This window comes from Cylas formicarius, unplaced genomic scaffold (assembly GCF_029955315.1).
Source record: "Cylas formicarius isolate icCylForm1 unplaced genomic scaffold, icCylForm1.1 PGA_scaffold_10__41_contigs__length_53128322, whole genome shotgun sequence".
Lineage (NCBI taxonomy): Eukaryota > Metazoa > Arthropoda > Insecta > Coleoptera > Brentidae > Cylas > Cylas formicarius.
The window spans coordinates 39,184,435-39,212,407 of NW_026844214.1; the positions used below are offsets into that span (position 1 = coordinate 39,184,435).

Genomic DNA, 27,973 nt, shown 5'->3' on the forward strand with positions numbered 1-27,973 from the left:
GGCACAAAGCGATTCGCTTTTCACCCAGAAACATCCGTATTGACTAAGGGCACCCCTGGTTTCGTTATTTGGAAACAAACGGTTGTGCGTTCTAACAAGCCGTATCGAGGAATTTCTCTGCACAAAAACCCGCAATCGGGTTTTAATTCGCTCAAGTTGAACACAATCAAATAGCAATCTGTCTTCTCCTTTACAATGTCAGTAAGATTCTCTGCCGCTTGAAATGAACAAAGCCTCAGAACAAGGTCAATAAAGAATTAGAGAATTGTCCCTAACAGGCAGTTCGAATCAGCTTGATGTGAACTCGAATGAAAAAAAAGTTTTTAACGGAATTTATGCCAAGGTCGTCCTTCGGTTACAAAACAATTAAGACCTAATTTTGATAAGAAAATTGCTAATCCCACGTTGTCCATTGTAGAAAATGGCCCAGTTGTCTTGCCTATAAAGTTTATTATCATTTGTCGAATTCTTATAGAGTTACACAATAATTTTAAATATATCGTAAAAGGTTTGAATGAATAATTTTTGAATAAAATTTTCATCTAAAACTACCAGTTCGATTTGATCTTATTAACTGAAATTTCTAGAAAAAATCTTGAGGTCATTAGGTACAGATATGCATATGATATTACCGTGGATGATGATTTTTTTGCGTTTCTATGATAAGAAAAGATTGACTAAAAAACTGTCTTAGTACTTGAGACTGAAAATTGTTCTTTCTGCTCCGCATTTCTCTGAAAGTTCTTAGCACATCTACATTCGGTTTTATTAAATAATTTTTCTGAGGCTGATTTCAAACGATCGGATGAATGGAATGTCTAACAACTGCAAACAAATAAAATTTTGGATGTGCGTGTAACTTATATTTATTTACGATATTGGAAATTGTTAATTACAATAATTACATTCACCTGTGAATTTTGGTCGTTTCTTGTTTTACTGTGGCCATCGGAAAAAACCTTTTAACTAATGAAAAAGATCCCGGCTGGGGCTTAATCTAAGCCGGGATTTACCTCTTAGATTTAATGCAAAAAATGTTGGAAGTAACGGTGGCGTTGCTAATTCCTTTCATTAGCGTTTAAAATTAGTGACGGCTGTTTTTACGCTATGGCACTCTAAAACGTGCTTAACCATTGCGATTGCATTTATATTATGGAACGATAACCATAAAGTAATAACAATAAGATTAAACTGTCAACAACAAATTTCAGAATTGAAATATGCATGTTATGCATAATTGAACAAAGCAAAAAATATATGCTACATTTTCGAGAAAACGCACTGTTCTTGAAATATTTGCATTATTATATTTTATTTCAAATGACTAATATGGCATAGACAAAAATTAATAATAACAAATAATAAAAATATGCGTTCGTAAATTGTCGCCCATTGTAGCACTGCTATTACATGTACATTATGGAACGATAATCATAATCAATTTTAAGAATTTAAATATGTATGTTATGCATAAATGAACAAACTAAGAAATATATGCTCCATTTTCGAAATATTCGTATTGTTATATTTTATTTCAAATAATTAATATGGCATAGACATAATCAATAATAAGAAATAATAAAAATATGCGTTAGTAAGATGTCGCTCATTGTATCACTGCTATTGGATTTATATTATGGAACGATAATCATGATCTAATAGTAATAAGAATAAATGTAGATAACAATTTTCAGAATTAAAATATGCATGTTATGCATAATTAAACAAAGCAAGAAATATATGCTACATTTTCGAAATATTCGCATTGTTATATTTTATTTCAAATAATTAATATGGCATAGGCATAATTAATACTAACAAATAATAAAAATATGCGTTAGTAAATTGTCGCCCATTGTAGCACTGCTATTACATGTACATTATGGAACGATAATCATGATCAATTTTAAGAATTTAAATATGTGTGTTATGCATAAATGAACAAACTAAGAAATATATGCTCCATTTTTGAAATATTCGTATTGTTATATTTTATTTCAAATAATTAATATGGCATAGACATAATCAATAATAAGAAATAATAAAAATATGCGTTAGTAAGATGTCGCTCATTGTATCACTGCTATTGGATTTATATTATGGAACGATAATCATGATCTAATAGTAATAAGAATAAATGTAGATAACAATTTTCAGAATTAAAATATGCATGTTATGCATAATTAAACAAAGCAAGAAATATATGCTACATTTTCGAAATATTCGCATTGTTATATTTTATTTCAAATAATTAATATGGCATAGGCATAATTAATACTAACAAATAATAAAAATATGCGTTAGTAAATTGTCGCCCATTGTAGCACTGCTATTACATGTACATTATGCAACGATAATCATGATCAATTTTAAGAATTTAAATATGTATGTTATGCATAAATGAACAAACTAAGAAATATATGCTCCATTTTCGAAATATTCGTATTGTAAATATTTTATTTCAAATAATTAACATGGCATAGACATAATCAATAATAAGAAATAATAAAAATATGCGTTAGTAATCTGTCGCTTATTGTATCACTGCTATTGGATTTATATTATGGAACGATAATCATGATCTAATAGTAATAAAAATAAATGTAGATAACAATTTTCAAAATTAAAATATGCATGTTATGCATAATTAAACAAAGCAAGAAATATATGCTACATTTTCGAAATATTCGCATTGTTATATTTTATTTCAAATAATTAATATGGCATAGGCATAATTAATAATAACGAATAATAAAAATATGCGTTAGTAAATTGTCGCTCATTGTAGCACTCCGATTGCATTTATATTATGGAACGATAATTATGATATAATAGTAATTAGAATAAACTGTCGATAACAAGTTTCAGAATTTAAATATACATGTTATGCATAAATGAACAACAAAAGATATGCTCCATTTTCGAAATATTCGCCTTGTTATATTTTATTTCAAATAATTAATATGGCATAGACATAATCAATAATAAGAAATAATAAAAATATGCGTTAGTAAGCTGTCGGTCATTGTATCACTGCTATTGCATTTATATTATAGAACGATAATCATTATCTAATAGTAATAAGAATAAACTGTGGATAACAATTTTCAGAATTTAAATATGCATGTTATGCATAATTGAAGAAAGCAAGAAATATATCCTATATTTTCGAAATATTCGCATTGTTATTTTTTATTTCAAATAATTAATATGGCATAGGCATAATTAATAATAACAAATAATAAAAATATGCGTTAGTAAATTGTCGCCCATTGTAGCACTGCTATTACATTTATATTATGCAACGATAATCATGATGTAATAGTAATAAGATTAAACTGTCGATAACAATTTTCGGAATTTAAATTTGCATGTTATGCATAATTGAACAAAGCAAGAAATATATGCTACATTTTCGGGACAACGCAACTGTTTTCGAAATATTTGCATTGTTATATTTTATTTTAAATAATAAATATAGCATAGGCATAATTAATAATAACAAATAATAAAAATGTGCTTTAGTTAATGGTCGCTCATCGTAGCACGGCGATTGCATTTTTATTATGGAACGATAATCATGATGTAATAGTAATAAAAATAAACTGTCGTCAACAATTGAACAAAGTAAGAAATATATGCTACATTCTCGAGAAAATGAGTTGTTTTCGAAATTCGAAATTGTTACATGTAATAGTAATAATAATAAACTGTCGACAACAATTTTCAGAATTTAAATTTGCATGTTATGCATAACTGAACAAAGCAAGAAATATATGCTACATTTTCGAGACAACGCAACTGTTTTCGAAATATTTGCATTGTTATATTTTATTAACGAGTATATTAAACGAAAAATGTATGTTTTATTCTCATCTAATCTTTAACAAAAAGTTACAGGTAGGACGATCTGATAATGCGAAAGTTATGAGTGAATATCGAAATTATAGAATCAATATTTTAAAAACTGCTTGAGCCATAGAGAAATAACAATTTCGAGAACTAAACTTCAACGCTCTGTATCTCACTAATGAGCGATATTTTCCTAGCTCATGTTTAGCTCAGTATCATCATTTTGACGAATTTAATTTAGGATTGCTTTTTGGCGCATTCAGTACGGACCACCCTGTATACTCTCTTTTTAAATTGACTTAGATACAAACTAAATGGTGTAGAATAACTGAATCGCTTATTTCCAAAACCGGATACAAATAAATATATTAAATGGTTATTTGCACCAATAAAATATAACATTTTTAATGGTTTAGATTCTAATATCCTAAAAATTACACTTTTTGAATTGTGGGGTTTTTAAATTGAGCTATTTAACTATAAAAAAATATATTTATAAATGTAAATAGACTCGTTTTAATGAAAATAATAAAATACTGGAAGAATAAATATTCCATTCCCGATTTCAGGATGACAAATGTTGATTAAATGAAGTCGAATGAAGCATTGACATATTTGGGGTATTATTCCTAGTTTTATGATAATTTTTAAAATTTATTTTATCAATCCAAATTAATTGACTTCTTCAAAAATCAATTTGTTTTGATCTCGATCGTTCAAAGTGGTGGAAGCTGGGAAGGCCAATTATGTCGTTGAGCTGTAAAGAAACCTAAAATGTTTAGCAATCACCATTTGGATTGTTTCTTAGGTTATTTTTATGTGGTTTGTCAGGATATGATTAATTAATACAGCTAGATATGTTTTAATGTTTGGATATGCTCTGAAATTCTTTGAAATTCTGCAATTATAACAAATTTCAGGAGTTGTTCATACAATAGAAATTGTTTACTCGCATTGATTGAACATACCCAGACAAACCACATTAAGTCAATCGAATGAATCAAAACAGTGAGCATCTTACGATTCATTACAGTCGTACGTCAAAAGTCGGTCTCACTTATTGATCAAAGATTTTTATTGATATAGAAAATTGGATCGGTTTTGTAAATTAATTTAGATATTTTAAAGACACGTAAAAAAATAAAACTCCAACTGAACCCGCGATCTACGACATAGCAGGAAATGCTCGATTAGCGCAAGACAGTGTTTAGTGAAGCTGGCGTTTGAAAGTGACAGCTTGAGTACGCGCGATCAGAGAACAACTTGATATTTACTATTGGTATTGGTACTGGTATTAAAGGGGGGCGCCCTCGCGGGCGTCCAAGCACTTAGGGCATCAGATGGGCCCGTTGTGCCCACAGGCCGCTCTGGAGGGCGTCCAGAATGCCCTCCTATAGAAGGTCAGCAACTTCTTTAGCCCAATACCGTAAACTGAGTCCGGATCGATCAGGGCCGTTCCGAAGACTCCCTATTTTGCCATGTCAAGGCAGGGCACTCGGTGAGCAGATGATACGGGGTCTCCTCCCCTTCCATGCACCACCTACACTCCGGGTCGTCTCCAATGCCTAGCAAGCAAAGATGCCTCCTCAGCCTGCAATGTCCTGTGTAGGAACCTGTTAGTGCTCTACACTCCTTTCTGGTCAGTCTAAGCAGCTCCCTGGTCCGAGCGAGGGTGGGCCCATCCATCATAAGCCTCGCCTGCTTCATTCCCAGAGCAACTCTCCAGCCCCCCGCGGCCCGGTCTCTTCAAGAGCTCCCCGCCTCGCACACGGGGCGATCCCCAAGCGGGGCTCTGGCCCTATATGCCTATGCGAGGAGCCCTCTCTGGCTAAAGCCTCCGCTGCCTCATTGCCCCGGATACCGGTGAGACCCGGGACCCAGACCAACGTGACCTTTCTCTCCTCAGCCACCCTCCTCAGTATCCCTTTGCACTCCTTTATCAACAAGGAGCGCGTACGCACAGACTTCAGCGCCATGAGTGCAGCCCTTCTATCCGAGCATCCTCCATCTGCACCCGATCCGCCAGAGAGGGCAACTCCACCAGGGCCTCTAGGGCCCTCGTGGGCGCCGTTCTCATGGCGCCCGTTATGCAGAGGCAAGCCAATCTCTGCAGTTTGTCAACAACTAGCCTTGCTCCCGCTCTTTTGGTCCCCGACCACCATGCCACTGCCCCATGCGTGAGCATAGGCACCACCATGGTACCGTAGATCCACTGCATGATCTTCGGCCCCAGGCCCCAAGTGCCCCCTACCGCCCTCCGGCACGCGCACAGAGCTCCAAAGGCCGACCTGGTCCTTGACCTTATATGTTCCTGGAAGGTCAACTTAGAGTCCAACCATACGCCCAAGTACTTGACACTTCCGCTTGCAGAAAGAGGCACCCCATCCATCGAAATGTTGAGGTTGCACTCCATCTTCCTTTTTCTAGTGAAGATCTCCATCTCCACCTTGCCAGGATTGACAGCCAACTTGCTGTCCAGGCACCATTGTGAGAATATTGCCAATGCCCCGTTCAGGAGCCCCTGCATCCTCCTCACGTTCGTCCCCTGTGTCATTATCACAAGGTCGTCTGCATATGCCTGAGTATAGACCCCCTGTTCTTCCCTCAGAATATGCAATATCTCGTTCACCACTAGGCACCACAGGAACGGGGACAAGACTCCGCCCTGTGGACAACCCCGTGATGAACCGATGGAGACCTGCTCCCCACCCAGTCTTGCCTCGACCCTCCGGTCGATTAGTATGGAGCGGACCTACCTTACAATGGCCGTCCCCACTCCATTACTCTCCACCGCCCTGCAGATCGAGTACAGGACCGTGTTATTGAATGCCCCTTCGATGTCAGCGAACACGCACACCGACAGCCGCCCATACCCTCCTCCAACCTGGAAGTCAGATGGTGAAGAGCTGAGCCCACAGACCCGCCACTTTGGTACGCATGCTGAGCTGGATCTAAAGGGGCCTCCAGCTCCACCCAGTCCCTCAGATACCGGTCCACCAGTCTCTCCAGAGTCTTCATAATGAAGCTGGTGAGGCAAACGGACCGGTACGACTTCGGGTCCGTTGTAGTCACTCTTCCCTACCTTGGGATTGAACACTACCCTGCTGTGCCTCCACAGCTCGGGCACGTACCCCCTCGCAATGGAGGCCCTGAACAGGTCCATCAGCGGGCTGGTCAGGACAGCTCCGTCCCTTTGCAGCAGAGCCAGAAATACTCCATCCCTGCCCGCCGACTTGAAGGGGCCAAAGCTGTCAATAGCCCACCTCAGCCTCAGCGGACCCTGGGAAGTGCGTGTTCAGCAACTGTTGTAGTGTATCCGCTGGTCCCGCTGTGTAGCCACCGCCGGTCCTGCGGACCACTCCCAGTCTTCCCGCAGGGTCACTTCTGAGTACCCTAAGAAGCCTAGCCGCGTCCGGGGTATTCATTACTCCGTCGCAGTGGCCCCTCCAGGTCCTCCTCTGTGATGCCCGTAGTTCTTTTTTGTACTGTCTGCGGACCTCCCTATAGAGATCCCAGTCCGCACCTTGGCTGCTGCTCCTCGCTGTATTGAACAGCCTTCGCACTTTCCTCCTGAGACGCTCCAGGGAAGAGCTCCACCAAGGAGTCTTCCCCGCCCTATGCTCCTCTGTCTCAGGGCAGCTAATCTGGAACGCCCGTATCATAGCGGAGCTGACTCGGTCGGCGGCGTCGTCAATCCCATCCATCGTCCGGTGTTTCCTTGGTAAGCCTCCTAGGCGCCAAGCGAGCTCCTCTCTATAGAGTTCCCAGTTTGTTGCCCGGGGGTTCCTAAATCTAACTGATTCCCGAACACCCATCTCCAACCCAAAGGTGATGTATCTATGGTCCAACATAGAGTCCTCCCCACAGACACACCACCCAGTTATTTTCGGGAGCAGAGCGCTGGTACAACGTGTTATCACAGTAGGAGACCAAGTCACTGATCTCCTGCGGAGGGCAGCTGCGGTAGCCTGGAAAGTACGCAGAGACGCCGTCCCGAGTGGGGGATCTGACCAGAATTAGAACCAGGTCCCTGGACGCCTTGTCCCTTAGGAAAAAGGCCTCCAGCCCCATGGTTAGTATACACGCCCCGGGACCGCCCTCTAAGGAGTCGACACTATGCAGCATCGATCCTCCCAGAGATAAGCCCCTAACCCTTGATTTTACAATCCAGGGCTCTTGGATCAGTACAATGGATGTACCGCCCTCCGAAATTTTCCTGCATAAGTGGGCCGTTGCAGCCCTGCTGTGTTGCAGGTTAATCTGTAATATCCCCGTGAAGATGTTATTACGGGAATACCACCTGCGGGTCACGATGCTAGCCTCAGCCCGAATCCGAGCCTGAGGTAGCACCTCCCTCCACTTCCGCTTCCTGACTGGTGGACCCTGATGGGATTCCTCGGTCAACTTCCATCCGAGATACCTCCTCGGTTCTCGCTTACTCGGAGGGCCCTCCGGAGGTCTCCTCCACAGAAACCGTGGGCGCCGCCTCTCCGACAGGCCCCCCAACCTCCATGGACGAGCCCTCTTCGTGTAAGCCCCCCGCGACCACCTCATCCCCCTGCGGCCTCGGCGCCGTCAGGTTCACTTTAACCTGAGTCGCCAGGCAGAAGAGAAGTGAGCCCTTAGCCGTGATGGCGCTTGCCGATTTCTCGTCCACGCCCACCACCAACCTCGTGCCCCTTGCATCCTCCGTCCTCTGCCAGACCCTCCAGGCACGGCAATTTAGGCCATTCTGAGCTGCCAGGCAGCGGACTAGTGCCTCGTTCGCGACACCCGCCCCCAGGCCCGGAATCCAGATCGCCGCCCTTCTTAGTCTCAATCCTTCCGGATCGACCTCCACCTGTTCAGGCCCCCCCGCCGCCGCTTGTGCATAGTTCCAAGCCCCCCTCTCAGAGCCCTCCCGGGACGGCCCGCCTTTCCCGGGCCCAGCTTTCGCCGGGCCGCGTGTCGGCCGCCGACCCCCGGCAGGTGCCCCAACCTGGGTGGTCTCTCCCATTTTTCTTTTCCGCTTCCCGCCTGCCGTTTCCGGTGTGCCCCCTATGGAGCCCTCCGTTGACGGCGTGGCAGGATTCCTGGGCGCCGGAGCCCTGCGGTTACGAAACCGTCACCGCGAGTCTCTTCTTCTTCTCCCTCCTTTTTTCCGCCCCACTCCTATGTGTGGGGCGGTCTGTCATCGAGCCGGCACCCGACGCCTGGTTTATCAACCGACTACAAGCCAGTTGGCACCGTTATACCCTGTGCAGGCCCTTAGCCACGACACGACAGCTGGGCAGGGTGAGCTGGTCCACGACTGGTTATTTGTCAGCTCTATTGGATTTTTACCTCCTCATGCCTCCTTATTCCCAGCAACCCAGGCCCGTGAGAGCCTGGGCTCCCCTATCCGCCACCCGGGGGACGCGCCTCATGGATTGCTCAACCACAGAGGTGATATTTAGTAAGTGACATGTGCTTTAAATCACTGGACCAAAATACAGCAAATGTCTGAAGAAGCTAGCCACTATGGGCAAGGAAGTAACAGTTTTGGGCAAGTTTGATCTGTGAATAACAGTATATTTTAGACGAGTCAGTAAAAAAAAAAGAATTTTACCAACAAAACAGCAATACGATTGTTTACGCTACACCGGCCAGTTGTATGAAAAAAAGGGGAAAAGACAAAATTTACTCCAAACTGAATAAGAATTTCAAAGTAATTTTTAATATTTAAAAAAATCAGTAGCTTATCTTTTCTTCTTTCAAAAATATTCGGTGAACAACCCACCGGTAATAAAAGTATCCCGAAACAAAAAATGCATTTTGATGCTTAAGTTTCTGGGAATTCCTCGGCATTCCTATATAGAATTCCTGTGTATGTTGATAATACAGGAACTTACGAAGCTGCTATGAATTTTTTTTAAGAAAATTGATTTTCCACACATGGCTCTACATCTCACCCAGTAACCTACAATTTGCGACATTTTATTTCTACCAGCGATTTCCACACACTTAACTCGTTTTCCCATCCATGCATGCTCAAAAATTTTTTTATAGTTGCTTCATAAGTTCCTGTATTGTCAGCATAGGCAGGGATTCTATATCTCTAATAGGTATATGAGTTACACCATGTTTTATGTAGCAAATTGTTAAATTATGTCAAAAAGGTATTACTACAAAAATAAGAGTCAGTACTACGCTTATTCGCTTACTAAAAATTTGAAATGATATTCCTGAAATTTTTTGTTGCCAACATTTTAATTTCTTTATAATTTCTTCTGAAAGATTTATAAACTGACTTTTTCTCAACCTGTTTTTTTCCTATTACACTGGTGCTTAAAGTCTTATGAACTGTTTAAAAAGTCCAAAACCTAATGAACAAAATCGTGATTTCGATTACATCCGGTTGTATAAAATTGGTAGTACGCTTGAATGAGAATTTAGGGGCATCTCCTTCGGCTCATGCTCGACTTACATCACTCTACGATAAACAGTTCTGTTATTTGCCTATATTGCTCTGGGCCTTAAATTTCACCCACTTTCCTAGGTGTGCTACTTTGTGCTATTTTCTTTCTAAACAGCCCATATTCAACTCATTTTCGTAGAACATTTAACTAGTTCTGGGCATATTGAGAAAATATTGATGACCTCTCAGCAGCCATATTGGGTATTGAGCATATATATATATATATATATATATATATATATATATATATATATATATATATATATATATATATATATATATATATATATATATATATATATATATATATATATTGTTTATATTTTGTTTTTTCTTAGACCTTCTCTATATTTATATTTAGCTTTTGGTTCTTGGGTTATAGGTCTTTGTATTAAAAGCGATTAAAATTTTTTTTGTCCATATATTGACGTTTCGGTCTTCTATGACCTTCTTCAGAAAGGGGTACAGTCTAAAATTATGTTATAGTACAGTTCTTTTTTTTTTTACATATACACAACGGAATTACAAAGAACCTTACCAAAAAGAGACAAACACAAATCTTAAAATTGAAGAGGTAGCATCATATGGAAGTTTATACTTTAAAAGCGTTTGGTTTTGTCATAGTGCCTAGAAATATTATTGTTTTGGTTTTTTCCAACTATGAGAATAAAAAAGTCATACCCTTGATAAAAGATAAAAGTCCAACAAAAAATGATCTGTATACGGCACTCACACACATAATACACACAAATTTAACGAAACAGTTAAAATATATATAAGAGTTTAAAATAATAATAATAATAATAATACCGATACGCGAGGTTTGCTCGCGTCGACGTTACTGTAAAAACATCGTACGATGCACGATTGTTTTGGTGCAAGGTTCAGAGGATATACAGAGTGTTTTTGTTAATTTATAATTTTTTTCTTTTATTTACTTTAAATTATTTTTATATATTATAATTTTATATTAATATATCCCTATGTTGTTACTTTCATTGTTGTTTTATTTCAGAATGTTGCAATATAACTTACTGAGATTGTTGGTGTCTGTTTTCGAATTTATAGAGTTCTTATTTTTTTGGATCTCAACCATTTCCAGAATTTCCCTTTTTTTTGTATTATTTTCGGTTTTTAGAATTTTTACTTTCGCAAAGTTGAAAGAATGCTTGGTTTCCGCGCAATGACTCTTCAGGGCAGTCGTATTTTTTTTGTCGTATTTGTGACCATTAGAAGCAGTCGAAATAACACTAAAATCAACCTATTTTGCATACAACAAAGTTTTTTATCTACAAATCGACGGATGCGCCATGGGAGTTTCAATTTCCAGCGCCATCGCACAAATTGTACTGGAAGATTTGGAGGAGTCGGTCCTTAGCAATGCCCTTTTTGACATACCTTTTTTCTACAGATACGTAGACGATTGCATAACGGCAATACCAAAACACAAACAACACGAAATTATTCAACTCTTCAACAGCTACCATCAGAAATTACAATTTACAATAGAAATAGAGTCTCAAAGTAAAATCAGCTTTTTAGATTTAACCCTTCATAATTTAAAAAAAGGAATTAAAACCGAGTGGTACACTAAAGTGACCTGGTCTTCCAGATACGTTAATTTTAACTCCCAGCACCCTATATCGCAAAAAAAATCCGTAATTATTGGCTTGGCTGACCGTGCAATTAAACTCTCTGATCCGGATTTCAGAGAAAAATCGATTACTAAAGCAAAACAAGCATTAAAACTAAATAACTATCCGGAACGATTAATTAACACCATTTTCAAAAAACGTATACACCTATTCTATAACCAAACTAAACAAAAAAGCAACACCCAACAAAAACAAAAAAAAAATTATCTTTCGCTTCCTTATATACCCAGTATGTCCGAAAATTTTAGCAAAATTTTTATGAATCACAACATTACTATTGCTCACAAAGGATACAATTTGGTAAAAAACATTTTCAGTAAATTAAAAGACAAGATACCGGACGAAAAGAAGAGTCACGTCATTTACGAGATACCTTGCAACGATTGTGAGGGTGTGTACATCGGTCAAACAAGCCAGTATCTTAAAAACAGAATTAATGGTCACAAATACGACAAAAAAAATACGACTGCCCTGAAGAGTCATTGCGCGGAAACCAAGCATTCTTTCAACTTTGCGAAAGTAAAAATTCTAAAAACCGAAAATAATACAAAAAAAAGGGAAATTCTGGAAATGGTTGAGATCCAAAAAAATAAGAACTCTATAAATTCGAAAACAGACACCAACAATCTCAGTAAGTTATATTGCAACATTTTGAAATAAAACAACAATGAAAGTAACAACATAGGGATATATTAATGTAAAATTATAATATATAAAAATAATTTAAAATAAATAAAAGAAAAAAATTATAAATTAACAAAAACACTCTGTATATCCTCTGAACCTTGCACCAAAACAATCGTGCATCGTACGATGTTTTTACAGTAACGTCGACGCGAGCAAACCTCGCGTATCGGTATTATTATTATTATTATTATTATTTTAAACTCTTATATATATTTTAACTGTTTCGTTAAATTTGTGTGTATTATGTGTGTGAGTGCCGTATACAGATCATTTTTTGTTGGACTTTTATCTTTTATCAAGGGTATGACTTTTTTATTCTCATAGTTGGAAAAAACCAAAACAATAATATTTCTAGGCACTATGACAAAACCAAACGCTTTTAAAGTATAAACTTCCATATGATGCTACCTCTTCAATTTTAAGATTTGTGTTTGTCTCTTTTTGGTAAGGTTCTTTGTAATTCTGTTGTGTATATGTAAAAAAAAAAAGAACTGTACTATAACATAATTTTAGACTGTACCCCTTTCTGAAGAAGGTCATAGAAGACCGAAACGTCAATATATGGACAAAAAAAAATTTAATCTCTTTTAATACAAAGACCTATAACCCAAGAACCAAAAGCTAAATATATATATATATATATATATATATATATATATATATATATATATATATATATATATATATATATATATATATATATATATATATATATATATATATATATATATATATATATATATATATATAATTTGATTCACAGCGAGATTTTTGTGAAAATAAATTTACTCTAAAAAAAAATGGACGAGAATTATGCTGCTCTGTTATTTATTATTCGGAGTTGCCAAAAAAAGGATGCGTTACACCACGGGCGTAACGTTCGCAGTAAATAAAACGCCATTGGTTCGCTAAGTACTCTTGGAGTATTTTGTCCCGGATTAACTGGAACTTTAGTGACCGATTAAGTGTTTGTTTTATTTGCAAGTTATTAGGAGATATTACGCCAGCTGGGTACGGGCTTTTGGTATTAGCGGGGTGTTTTACATGGTTATTTTTCGGCATAATCCCGGTAATGGAATTTGGATTACGAATCTATTAAACGAGCTTAGGTATTTCTTAAAATTATCTTGCCCAATTTTATATAAATGGTATTTACATACTAATAAACAGTGTGTCCCGGAACAGGCTAATTTATGGATGTAAAAAAATTTTCTAGTTGAAATTTCTGTGTAAAGTGCTCAAAAATATTTTTTGTGCCCTTCTGTCCTACTAGATTGAGGAAGGAAACGTTGTCATCGAATCTTATTTTTTACAAAATTTCTAACAATAAATATGTACCATCTGGAAAGTGTCTACTTACTGCATGACAGCGTATTTGTTGTCGCATAAAAATAGATGTGTTTGCGAACAAAACTTTTTCTATTCTATTTCTTTCTATTCTAACCATTTTACTAGATTAATATCTGGGCTAAGTTTTTGAAGCGAAGATCTTGAGTGCTGTATTTCTATCATTAAGAGAAAAAAAAAACTTTATGGGGACACCAAGAGACATGGCCTAAGGCTTTATCAATGGGACGTCGATTTGCTTAAAAATAGAAGAACACCAATACTTGTAGACACTTGTAGGCTAGAGTTAAAACATATTCTGAATATCTCGTTTTTGCCAAGAGGATAGAGGTAAAAGTAACGAGCAAGGGATAGAAAGGGTGAAAGCATAGCATAGCAAAGAAAGAATAGCATAAAAAGCCGAGAAAAATCAATGTAGGCTGGTAATAAAATTCGACACAGGAATAATTTTTCATTGCATTAATAAAAAATATGAAAACAAAATTTTCTTTCGAGGACTATTCGATTTACCAGAAATTGTTTTGTTATTCAAGCAGGTATAAATTTCCTTATTCCTCGGTGCTGCTGTATTCCCGTATTATATTTTTGACGTAAACATTTTTGAACTAACAGATGTGCGAACCAAGACGTCTCTCTATTTTCAGCCCTTCCAGATGAGGATCCAGTAATTTCCGGCGTGGAGGAGCAATATCAGATAGGCGACGAAATAACACTGAATTGTACTTCGGGGAAGAGTCATCCGGCCTCCATACTTCATTGGTATATCAACGAACAGCAGGTTAGTTTTCGCATTTCGATATCTCATTCCGCGTATGAAATGAAACGATTTCAGAATAATCAAAATCAATATCAATAGCGGTAACGTTTGGTGTTTTGTTTCAGATTCAAAAACCGGAAGCGCTTATTCAATATCCCGTCGAATATCATTCTAGGGGTCTGGTGACAACTACACTCGGGTTACATTTCACACTCAGCAGTCGCCACTTTTTGGGTGGTTCGATGAGAGTGAAATGTGTAGCGTCAATTTCCCCGATACTATTCAGCGAAGATAGAGAGACGATAGTGCAAAGTTTGCCGGTAATGAGGGACATGCGGGAAGCTCTCTTGCTCGGTAAGTTTTCATTACTCTCTGATAGTCGGTCCAACGGAATATACAAGCTCTTATTTGTTTTTTGCAGACCTTTGACTTTATTTTTTTCAATAATTTATTCTGAACATATTCAGAACTATACAAGTTTATTCCTTCCCCTATACGAGAATATAGTTTTGAATGAAATGCTTCGCTTACGTCTGACGTGGTATAAGCCTTATTATGCGCCAAGATATCTTCGCAGTTAAAGTTTCGGATATTTGTTATGTTATTTACAATTGTTGCAGGCTTTCATTTGCTAGATAAAATGTTGTAACTTCCTCCGATAGCTCAGTAAAGCGACAAAAATGAACTCGCAATAATTAAAAAATTTAAGAAGAAAGAAAACGCTTCCTTTATTTGCCTTACGTTAATGATCTTCGGGTGAAACGGGAGGACCGCTTGTTCAATCACTTGTTTCTCACTTTAAGGTAAAAAACTGGGTGGTCCTGGATTACTGTACTAAGACCTATCTCGATCGATGTACGACTTCACACCTTTAGTCGTTCGCGAATTTTTGTTTCAGCGTTGATTTGCGTGGTTTGATGTGGTTTTAAATTGAAACAGATCTAGGCTGTTGAATTAGTTTAGACTAATTTATAAATTTGGAAAAAGTGAAAATTATTAATGAAAATGAAACATGCACTTTGGACGACACACACATAGTATATGGACGGACATTAAAGTGATTAAGTGACTTCTAGGTACCTTTCTAACCCGTATCTATATCTAACCTCAAAATTTGTATAAAAAACTATGGATTTCCTCAAATGGTTTAGCGGAGAACCAGTTAAGTGCACTTTTTTAACGTTTAGTGTTCTGTATACATTCACACATGAAGTTTATGAAGTCAATGAGTTCTGCGAAGTGCGAACCATATGAACGTTGCAAATGTATGTTTTAATTTGCCTAATGTTCCCGAAAGATTTTTTACATACTTCCTCTGCTTTCAAAGTGTCTTTTATCCTGATCTTATTAACATTTATGTTAGCTTTTTTTCCGAAAAATACAGAAAAAAAAAGATAGATTGTTGCGTTGTTCGTCATACAGCTAGTAGATTAATTTGTAATTCGTCGATTTAACTTCGTTCATTTATACCTGCACTGCTTATTTTCCTTGATATTTTCTTCCGTTTTCAAATGTAATCGAAAGTAATTTAATTCTCAGCGGCATCGGAACTAATTTCTTTTTGGTCGGTGGTAAGTGTTTCGCAAAATGACGAAATCCGAGGCACAAAATTGAAGCAAAAGGAACAGAATTTTTCAAATCGCTGAAAGTTTTAGTGCCTCGCCTCCGCAGAGATTGGCGATAGATTTAATTAACCCCCCTTCGGATTTGGCGAGCATCAAAAAGCTATAGAAATATTTTAACGCTAGCTCTCCTAATCAGTAATAAAGGCATTTCCTTTAATTAAATTAACATCTTGAAAATTCCTCGTTGCCTTCGAGTAGTTGGAAAGTTCATTAGTCACTTAAGGGAGTTTAAGGAGGAGCTTTTTTTTAAATAATGATAAGTATTAATCTATAGAGGCAAGAGGCAATACTGTAAATTCATCATAATTAGTCGATATAGATAATGAGCACGTTTTCAATGAGATCAATGAGAATAATATAAGAATACTGTAGGAAAACATTTATTGATTTTATGATTTGCTTCCTAACGGACATACTTCCAATTGTACAAAAAAAAGTTATACGAAATTTGTAGGGCTCAAAAAAGTTTCTTGGAAGCTTACTTGTATTGTTTAAGAGTACTCTAATTTTGAACCATTAGATGTTACGAACATTGACATTTTAAATAGGACATCTGTGAATATTTAGATTCTTTATAAAAACTAAACTATTTTTATCATCAGTATTTTATGTTTGTTTTTGTGATAAGCAAGTGAACTGGAGCAAAAATAACTATGCAATAAAAACACACAAAATTAAATTTCACAATAAAATACTACCCCCTTGCGCATATTAGTTTTTAAACGTTTGTCTCAAACAACAATGTACTTTGTTTATGTCATTTTAAAAAAACTATAGAAAGCTAAGACTAGAAAAGTGAAAACCATTTTTCTCTAATCTGAAACAAAAACCAGAAACTTTAGATAGATTCCTGGAGAAATTCGTTTTAAGCCCTACAAATTTTGTATAACAATTTTTGTAAAATGCTAGGAAGGCAATACGTAAATTAACATAATTAAATTAAACAGAAACTCCTCGACTTGATTTGAACAATTAACGTTACGCTCTCCACAAATTATATCTCACTTAACCTACATAATTTATGGGCTGTTTTCGTATAGCTAGTATCAATCAAACTCCTGGTAATTTTGTAATTCAGTTGAAAAATATGCTTTACTTGTAATTTTTCAATACTTTAGTTTATCTCTCTATCTAGTTTATGTTTTAACGATCAAAGAGGACCGAATTCTAGAAGACTTTTGGCCAACATAAAAAACCAAGAATTAATTGATTTGATGATTCGCAAAATTAGTCTCAAGTTTAGATGCGCTTTTTGGACAGTTGACTCTGCATGACTTTCAAAAAAGAGTTTAGTGAACAGAGTTATAAAAATAGATTCTTTATCTCGTTGATTATTTTGAGGTTCATTCCTTCCAGATTGTAGATGCTATTTCTACCATTATTAATTCGCAAGAGAATTTATCAATATCCAGGAATAGTATAACAGTATACATATAATCGATGAAGGTCAGACTGTGACTAGTTAATGTCATTAATACATCAAATATTTAGAGAAATAATTGAGAATACCTGAAAACGAGCCCGTAGGTGGGATCTTTGGGTAATTCTTGAGGTTATTGTAACAATCTAAAATTTTTGGTTAATTTATTTTAACACACTGTAACCTCTTTAAACGTGAGAAGTGGCTCACTTCAAGATATCAACATGCATACCGATATTCTCAGGTTTAACAAGCAGTGTTGAAATGTGCAATGCGATGGAAAAAATATTGTTCTCCTGGCACCTTTGTTTAACTCCAATTGAGGGCGTATGTTTTCTTTTTTCATAAAATATAAATAAAAATAAAAGTCGATTTGAACAACATAAATAAGAATTATTTTTTAGTTGTTGAAGCTAATTTATTTTCTCTCTTGTTTCAGTTAAAAGCACAGCATGCAGAACTTCCGGAGGGCTGGTCTACATTTTTCTCTTAATATTGGTGATAATACATTTGCCGACATAATAAGGTCTAACTGGTGTATTTGTATAATTATGAATAAGTGGGCATCTTTGTGATGGGGATATAGGGAAAATAGGTATTAAGTACTAGAGTACGTAGGTTTCAAGGAAGATGGTTTTTGGAAAATTGCGTAAGAACGATCCAATGCAATTACGCAATTTTTACAAAGCACTGGTAATTCGAAAATGATTCAAACTTAACCCCGTGACTGTTCGTGAAAAATCTTTCCCTTCAGCTTGTCGCAAACCATCAGAGGTAGAATAAATTCCTTAAGTAGCGAAATTAGGTTAATTGATTATTTTAAATTATTGTCTACAACGATTAACCAAAGCTATAGTTATTATTTTTATAACAAAGTAAGAAATTTAGAAAATGTCGATTAAATCGACGCTAGAAGAATACGGTGATATTATTAAAATATAGTTGCACTTATATTTATCGATTGTGTAATTAATTGGCCATTTGATGCGTTTGAAATGCAATCAATATATTTATAAACGAATCTCCGAAAAAAATATCAATGTGTTGCGTTTTACGGCAACTATATACTGCTCAAAAAAATTATAGGGCTATACTATTTTAACCAAATGTAAGTTGAAACCAGAGACCCAACTTTTATACATTTACTATATTTGATCAACCAGTTTAGCCAATCAACATTTGGTTAGCGAGCGTAGATATTTTTCTAAACAGCATAATAAATCGACCACTTTCAGAAGTTAACATTTTTATATTCATTAATTAAATACAAATGCTAAGAACTTGGATTTGACTCGGCAACAAATTCTAACAAAATTAAATAATGCGTGCTTTGAAAAATACACTTCCCAATTTTTCCGTTTGCTGTTTCTTTACATTTTCCTTTTTGAACATTTATCTCCCAAATATATTCCAAAATTATAATTTATAGCAAAGTATTGTTATAAAGCTCAACAGTTAGTTCCGACTATTTTGAAATTACTATTTCTGGTGCTACCACATTTAAATTAAAATTACTGACGGTACTAACTCTCGTATCAGAAAATAAAGTGCATGATCTTAAAAAGATAAATGTATGTATTGTATGAGAATTGTTTGTACTTACCGGATGGGATAACATGAAACACTCAACACTTACACTCAAAGAAGAAAAAAAGACAAAAGTTGTTCTTTGAATCTATTGAGCAGTTAACCAAATAAGTGGTGCTTATCCTATTCGTGGCGTTAGAAAAATGTCTACGTACTCGTATACGCCTTTGTGAGCGTTAAAATAGGTATATATAAGTCAATTTCACGCGACTAAAGCAACGGTTCTCAATTTAAATTTAGGTGATTTCTTTAAAGGGAAGAGGAAGAGGTGGACAAATTAACGAAAAATATGTTCGAATGTTGTACGATATAAATTTAAACCTATTTTAGTGTACATTTATCTGAAATCAGCGATGTGATACGTTATATTTTACGCTTCGAATTCAATCTTACATCAACGCTAAATATATCTAATTCAACTTTCGATTATCTCAATAGTCGAATTAGCTAACCAACAGCACAATTTCTGATCGTAGTCATTACGAGAATATCTGTAAGCTTAATAACATGCACGCTGTATATATGTGTCCAACGAGCAAATTTTATATAGACATTAGCGGATTATTTTGTGTTATTTCGAAATAAAAGTGTGAAGCCCCGTAAATGCATAGTTTCATTTGCAACCCAATAATTTTCAGAAGCGTTCTGCAAAATCGACGCATATTTTACCGTTGATTGATAGTTTAAAGGGACGAGGTATATAGCGAAATGAAAACAGCTTGGGAAATGATAGATGCTGAAAGTTTTAAAGGGTATGCTGAAAAGTATCACGTATATATTTTAAATGATATTATTGCCGCGTTGGGGGGAATGAAATGTGGCCGAAAGCATTCCCCGCTTCCAGAAAACATAAATGGAGGATGAACGGTATAGCAGAAGCATAAAGTAATATCCGATCATCATTTAACTGTCTGCGTTGGCGGTGTATTACCGGAAATCTGAGGTTTTGGGTAGAATCGTCGGTTTTGAGTGTCTTTTAACAACTGAAAACCGAAAAAGAAATATATAAACATTTTTAGTTTTGAGTAAAAGAGATTCTAAAAAAACAGATTTAAGTTAAGACGGAAAATTAGGTAAATAATTGTTTGATAAAAAGTATAATCAATTCAAAAATGTTTTGAGTTCTTCGTTTATCTGACCTTAACGTTTGCAGATTTTTGTCCAATAGACCGGATTTAATGTGTAGGTATTCATTTATGTTTGCTGAGAAAGAGATCGCTTGGTTTAGTTTTGCTGGCAGAGGTAGAGAATTTTGCTTTACTTTCTCTGTTGAACATCTCAAAAGCAAACAGAAAATATAGCAACTTTTTCAGAATACTTTTCTTACTCGACGAGATATAATTGTCATTTTTAGTCTCTATTCCCTTCATTTAGTTGATACCTGAAAATGTGACGTAAAGAAGACGAACATTTAAAAGAAAATACTTTGGTTTTTGGTCATACACGTTGCCGCTAGCAACAAGTTTATTGGTGATGTTTTTTTTAATAACTTGTTTATTTCACAAAATTGAATACAAGGTAAGTAAAATAATGAATATTTTTTAATTTTATATTGTAGATCTCTTCGCGGCTCATGCTTTTTCGCTCGCACATCTCTATCAGTCATAATCTCCTCCAGAGCCTCGTCATAATCGGCAGTGATAATATCATGCCAGTATGCAGGTCCGTCATTATTATTATGATGTTTGACTAGATATTAATTTAGTAGTAAAAATATTGAAATAAAAAAGATGAAAGACAAAAACCTACAAATTTGTATCGTTCATGACGAATAACGAATGGAATACATTTCTCCCTGAGTAAAAAATCAACTTCTTTTTTTCAGAGAGCTATCTGAAACTGATTTGAGCTATAGGTGACTCGAGCTCGAGCTGTCCAACTGAATTTTATATGGTAGTTTTAGTTTTTGAGATATAGTACACAGTTTTTGATTTGCCTATGGAAGAAATTAAGCATATTTTAATTGTTTGACTTATCCTAATTCACTTTAAAATGGTAAGATTCTATCAGGCATCTAATAATGAGTAGTTGTTGAGAAACATATTTCATATTTTCTGTGATAGTTGGAAAGAAATACGAAGTTTTCGCAAATATTCGTTCCAAAAATGTCGCAGCTAGCCATTGACTTCAAGTCCAATCCACGAATTAAAAATAAATTATTGAAATGGCTCTCAAAAATTTACGGGGGTTCTCCAGGTCAGTTCAAATATAAAAAAAAATCTAAATAGATGCTTAAGTTATTTTGGTTTCCATTAATTGAAAATAATAAATACTACTAAACAAAAAAAGATAATAACAAGTCAAAATAAATAAGAACTAAAAGTTCAGATTTTCACGAAATTATATATTTTGACGTGACAATTGTTTATCAAATGTGATCAAAATTTGATAAAGACACGGTGTTGTCGAAACAATTGTCATGTCAAAATATATAATTTCGTGAAAATCTGAACTTTTAGTTCTTATTTATTTTGATAAATGGATTTTCATCAAGTAAAAGCCTCCTCAGTTCAATAATAATAAGTGGTTAGTAAGCATTTCTTAAATTTTCTGTTTCTGAAATTGGTGATGTAGTCAGAAGACATTTATGTTTTAATAGAGAGAAGAATGCTTTTCAGCGCATTTCACCCACTAACCTGCACTTTACGCCATTTTCTTTTCCCAAAACATTCGACGAGATCTAGGCATATCTTGAGAAAATATTGGGGCAAAAATTCCGAATCCGAACCTATTGACGATCTGTCAACGACCATGTTGGTTGTTCAAAGCCACAAGGTCATGCGCATGTTGAATGGACCTTCTTTCATAGTCGCTTCATAAGTTCCTGTATTATCGACATTAGGCAATACCGCTATATCTCTAGTAGCTACTGCGCTTACTGCTGCTGCCCTAATGACGTCACCTGATCCACTCAAACAATTTTCATACATTACACCATATAAAAAAATGTGATCGGTGGGCAGGAATCACTCAAATTCGTCAAAATTACTCATAGATGTTAGGAATGAAACCGAAATAGAAAATGTGCATGCGAAATGCGAACATTTCTGACAATTTGTTGCCTGTCTCTCTAATTGCAATGGTCTCGACATATTTTTGTTACGGTAGAGGTTTGAATTGTGGACCGACATTTTTTTTTATACAGTTTAGCTTTGCGATGCTTTTATTTTGTCTTTTCATACTTTGACTTACCATATTATGAATTTTGCTACTTAAGCAATAATCAGTCTTAGATACTACAGAAAATAGCTTATCACATTTAACAAAACATAATGAAAAACGTCATCTATATGCACATACCATTCTTTGTTTTGGAAACCGCGAAATGCTTTTATAAATTTTCATGACTGCTTCTGATTACCTCACATGCATAACTACTATCGCACCTACTCACATCCCCACACGCGTTGTTTGCGATGTGAAAAAAAAAACAATGCAGGCGTAGCAGCTAAAAGGCAAAATCCATTGCAGTGAACCTAATTCATGTCAACTCTTGGATTGAACGAGTCGTAGCAGGTGAAACACCCGGTCATTACCCTTTTCGTTTGGACTGAATCTGACTGATCTTCTGATGCTTGGTGTCTCCTAACTTAATTTGCCTAATTGCCTATGCGCGGTCAACAAAAAAAATATTGACACAAATTCACTTTTTTTAAATGTCCGTAACCTTTTCTAATGTTCCCGAGCATACATTTTAAATTACCTTTCGAAGGTTAGCGAAAGTTTAGTACGAAAAGCCCGCAGTCTTCACCTGGGCAATAAATTAAACCGCCGATGCAGCTACACGGATACAAACCATTTATAAATAAATATCAGTGACAGATGAGGTAATTATCTTTTCTATTGTGCAATCAAACAGAAAGGTTAATTTAAATGCAATATCGGAAAATTAGTGTTAGCGCAGCCATTATTTACACACAATTTATAGATGTAGAATGATTTAATGAATTCCCACGAGAGAGCGCAAATGAGGGTGTCGTGTCTAAAGCGAATTATTGCGTTCGACTTAACAACGGTGCTGTGTCGATATTGCTGCACTTATTGGTTGTCTGGGATAACCGTGTTCTAAAGTATAACGTGAATAGTTTCAAACATCTTGTTCCGCCAAGAATGTTCACGCAATGATATCGTAGTTGAATCCTGTAGGGCTAGGTTCATTATTCAAAATCGATTTGGAGTGAACTAGAAGCAGATTTTGTTTGTTGTTGTTTGAAATTTTTAGCTTTCTATACATATATACAACTGGCAAAATTTAGTGTTCTTCTGCAATGATGTAATACTATTCTTGTTTCAACAAGGGGTTAGTTTTGGTTAGTGGTTGATTAGGTATAGGAATTGAAACATTATCTTTTCAAACTCTGTTAACATTTCCACTATTTGAAAGAGTGTTACAGAAAACAAATACGATATTTGGAGAACCGTCATCATCATCTACGATACAGTGATGGAAAATTGTACAAGAAGATGTCTAGCAGATACTACATGTTAATAATATTTTCCTGCGCAATATTTTAAAAACCGGTTGTCCTAGAATGGGGTAATTGTTGATTCGTTTAAATTATGTACGACAGTTCCAATATCTTGTACATATTACAAGCTAAGATCTTTCCTAAATAAAGCAATTTGATGCATAATAATTTTTTATTTTCATTGTTCTTTATAGATTAAGTTATATCAGACAAAATTTTTCTCTATCAGTTGAATTTAAATAACAGGCAAAATATTAAAAACGATTTTTTCAATTTATCATTCGGAACATGTAGCGAATGATCAATTTTGTGTTTAAATGAACTGATGATATTCAGTAGTCTTGTTCGCCATTACTGTACATTTAGAATCGCATTGAAAATTGGAATGATTCTTGGGATATCCGATTTTTTCATTTCCATTTGTATTTTGCTCTTCTTCCTGAATCAATTCTTCAGATAGTTTCCAATAACTGTTATCGATTTGCCGAAGCCATGCGAACAAATTGAGAGAATGGTGGTTGAAATGCAAATAGACGTTGACATTTTCGATTATGAAGGTGTAAGCGTGACCTAAGCACGCTCCTACAAAACTTCCCCCTCTCTTCTGCAGGTGCGAGTTAGTCCGAACACAGCCGAATACGATTTATACTGCGCATCCGAACCTCGGAGATTTTCCGCGAAAACCCCAATGAGAACGCATGCGCCAACCCGAACACGACTGAAGATTCAAAATTTTCCCGCCCCGATCCGAACATACCCGAAGATTCAAAATTTTCCCGCTAAAAGTGGCATAGAACCAGCACCATCAGCTTTTTTAAAGCAAGATATCCCAAAGTCATGTGGAAGCGACAACTTTGATTGCTGAAATATTTTAAAGCGATCCGGTTCATCCATATAGATACTAGAAATATAGGAGCCCTACCGATGGCAATAATAGAGGAACTTATGAAGCAACTATGAAAAAAAATTGAGTGCGTCCATTCAACAACCGCATGCGTGATTTAAAAGAAACGAGTGTGGAAATCGCTGTTTACAAAAAAATCATACTTTTCTCTACGAAAATATCAACGCGGCCACCTTATTGTAATAGGGCCACTATATTATTTTACCGCTAAATGGATTCATATAATAGTTGCCACGCTTTATAGGTACCAAGCCCAAGTCAAACGGCACCATATAGGAAACTTTGTTATCTTTTATAAAACATTGTGAAGTTCATGTAAAAGCAAAGTACTTTTATTTTTGAAAATATCGTCAATTGCCAATAAGAAAATTTTATAAATTTTTGTTTGTCAATCTGACATTTGCTAAAACTTCTCTGCATTAGGATTGATAATTTACGTCTACGGATAAACATTAAATCTAGGATAACCTGACAAATTCCGTATAGTAAAAATATTTAGATTATTTCATACTAATATAACTAATTCTAGCATACCAATCGGGATGATTATATCACGTCTAAGTTGAAAATTGTAAATTCTATTTTAAAAATGATCTATAGCCAGCGACACTTTTTAACGAAAGAAACAAAATTTCTAAGTTGTGATTCCTAGTGCTCTCAGTTTATGGCACGTGCTTGGATTCGACTGACATATGAAGAATACAAAAGCCTCCAAAAATTAGACTCAGAACAATCCTAGGACTGCAATGGATGTCGACTTTCGTGAGCCAATGCTACTTTGTTATGAATTAGCACAAACAGACAATCATAGCTATCTGAGATTTTTGGATATAAGATGATTTGGAAACTGCAACATGCTAGCTTCATTAATAAGGTAGATCAAAAATGAGACACGCTATAAAACCATTAAATAACTACTTTCTGTACAAACATTTTATTTTTGCATAAAAATCATATTTTTTCCAAAAAGTTCACTACAAGGCGTGATAAGCTTCATACGTAATTTTTGGGTTATATGTTTTAAAAATATGGCAGAAAAAAAACAATCTGCCTCTTGTCAAAGTTTTAAAAATTTTATAAATCATGCCTAGTAATTAAGTTATTAACATAAAAGTTTTATTTAATGTTTTAAAATAGAACAAACGTTACCAAAAGAAATTAGGCATTTGCTGAAAAACATCAATTAATTTATTTTATTTAATATTAGTATTCTCTTATTATTTATTATTATTTTTATATGTTAGTGTTTATTTTTTTTTAGGCAAACGTTTAATATTTTTTAATTTTTTCAAAGAAGCTTCCACAGGCTTCAATAGACTATTTACAAATCGTGCGGACTTCTCCGCCCTCGGTTATTGATAAATAGAAGTTGCTGACGTTTCGCCAATTATCCCGTTGACTTCTTCAGAGCTTAACTGAAACTGGAACAGTTTTCAGTTCATATTTTCAATGGCATTCAGTAGTTTTTTTTATGGAAAATATTTACAAGAAAGCATTTCCTGCAAACTTTATGCACGCCACTGCACATAAAAACTGATACAAAACAAAGGTTTCTGGTAATTCTAAATTTACGTGTGTTTAGGCATTCATTCAAAAAATTGCCCCAATTAATCCAATTCCAATTTACGATTCCGGTAGCTAAAAATAAAATTAGCAATTAGTGCGGACACCTTGCAAGACTGATTGTCCAATATTTTATTTACGCCTGCTTTCTAATTAGGAAAAAATTTAAAACAACGGCCCCGTCATTGCCCCTAAGCAAAAAACAAAACAACATTACTTTTTAATCGGATTCCGGTTTAAATTCGTTCTAATTTCTTCCGTCTTACTGCTCGTTCAGTTTTTTTGGCTTCCATCAAAACTTATTCGCTTAAATCGCATGGTAATATTAATCATAGGGATGATTTATTTGACACCAAACCGAAATCATAGCAAACTCGTTTAATTATAAAACAGATCCATTTGTTTTACATGAAACAATGTGTTGTTTGCCGTTGACAAATTGCTACTATCTGCTTTGAATTTTAAGTGCATGGCACCTATGGTGATACAGAGCGTATACTCAATTTACCAACAATAAATACAAATGAGTTTCCACTCTCCGCCATAGAGTAGCAGCTAACCGGATTTGGATATAAGTGGGGCGTTTTTAGCTGATGCCATGTTTATTGCGATAGAATTTATAACAACCACTGGCTTTGACAAAGTACCGACCGGAGCTCTTCCAAATAATACTCATCAGTTTTTTTTAACAAACCGAGTATGCGTAAGGATAAAATTTAATTAAGCATCGATTATTTAATTAATTAAATTTAGTTATAACGCTAGCTCTGGTTCTACTTTCATTCTGTTAAACTTCGGATTTTCGTAGGATTGAAAAAATCTTTCAAAGAAACTTCCACAAGCTACTGTAATACTTTTTACAAAACTTCTGGATTCCTCCTGCGTCAGTTTTTGTTGAGTCGATCTTCCAAGCAAGCAAGCAAGATCAACTCAGCAAAAACCGACGCAGAAGGAATCCAGAAGTTTTGTAAAAAGTATTGAAAAAATCTTTAAATATTTAGTGGACAAACTAATATAAAATCCATAAAATATAAAAAAATATGAGGATAAAATTTGGACATCAGTAGTTTTTTTACCACAACTACTAAAAAAATAAGTAGTGAAAATGCAAGAACGGAAATAATAATGATTTTTCAAAGAGACTTCCGCAGGCTACTGAAATATTTTTTACAAAACTTCTGGACGGTTTTAGTCACAAATCTTCTGGATTCCTATTGCGTCGGTTGTTAATGAATTGAACTTGCTAACGTTTCGCCAATCATCCTGTTGGCTTCTTCAGAGCTTGACTGAAACTGACTCGCATTTTACTCTGTACCTGCTTATATATTGTTTAATAAACACTGTCTCGGATGACTAATTCGCATGTTGGTGACAAGTAGTCTGAGCCTGACTCGAGTCGCGGTGAAGATTGTTAAGAATTTTTCCTTGGTAGAACAATTGATTACATGCAAGAATTTTAGTTTTATCGAACAAAATTTTATGTCCGGTTTCGTGATTGTGTTCGGCAACTGCTGATGAGTTGATTTGTCTTAAGGCTCTTTCATGTTCTTTGAGCCTAGTTGATATTTTTCTTCCGGTCTCTCTAATTTATTCTTGGTCGCATATGCATGGAATACTGTAGCTGTAGCTCCGCCCCCTCAAACAATATATAAGCAGGTACAGAGTAAAATA

At 35.7% G+C, this 27,973-nt stretch overlaps 1 protein-coding gene across 1 annotated transcript in view; it reads left to right on the forward strand.

Annotated features, from left to right (window-relative positions):
* The window catches only part of LOC132707915 (uncharacterized), a 257,931-nt gene extending 237,969 nt beyond the window's left edge, over positions 1-19,962 (forward strand). Inside the window, exons 5-7 of the mRNA XM_060679941.1 lie at positions 14,622-14,755; positions 14,860-15,088; positions 18,219-19,962. Coding sequence (XP_060535924.1) covers positions 14,622-14,755; positions 14,860-15,088; positions 18,219-18,301 — 446 coding nt within the window. The 3' untranslated portion in view covers positions 18,302-19,962. The remainder of the gene's footprint in view (positions 1-14,621; positions 14,756-14,859; positions 15,089-18,218) is intronic.
* Positions 19,963-27,973: the final 8,011 nt, after the last annotated feature.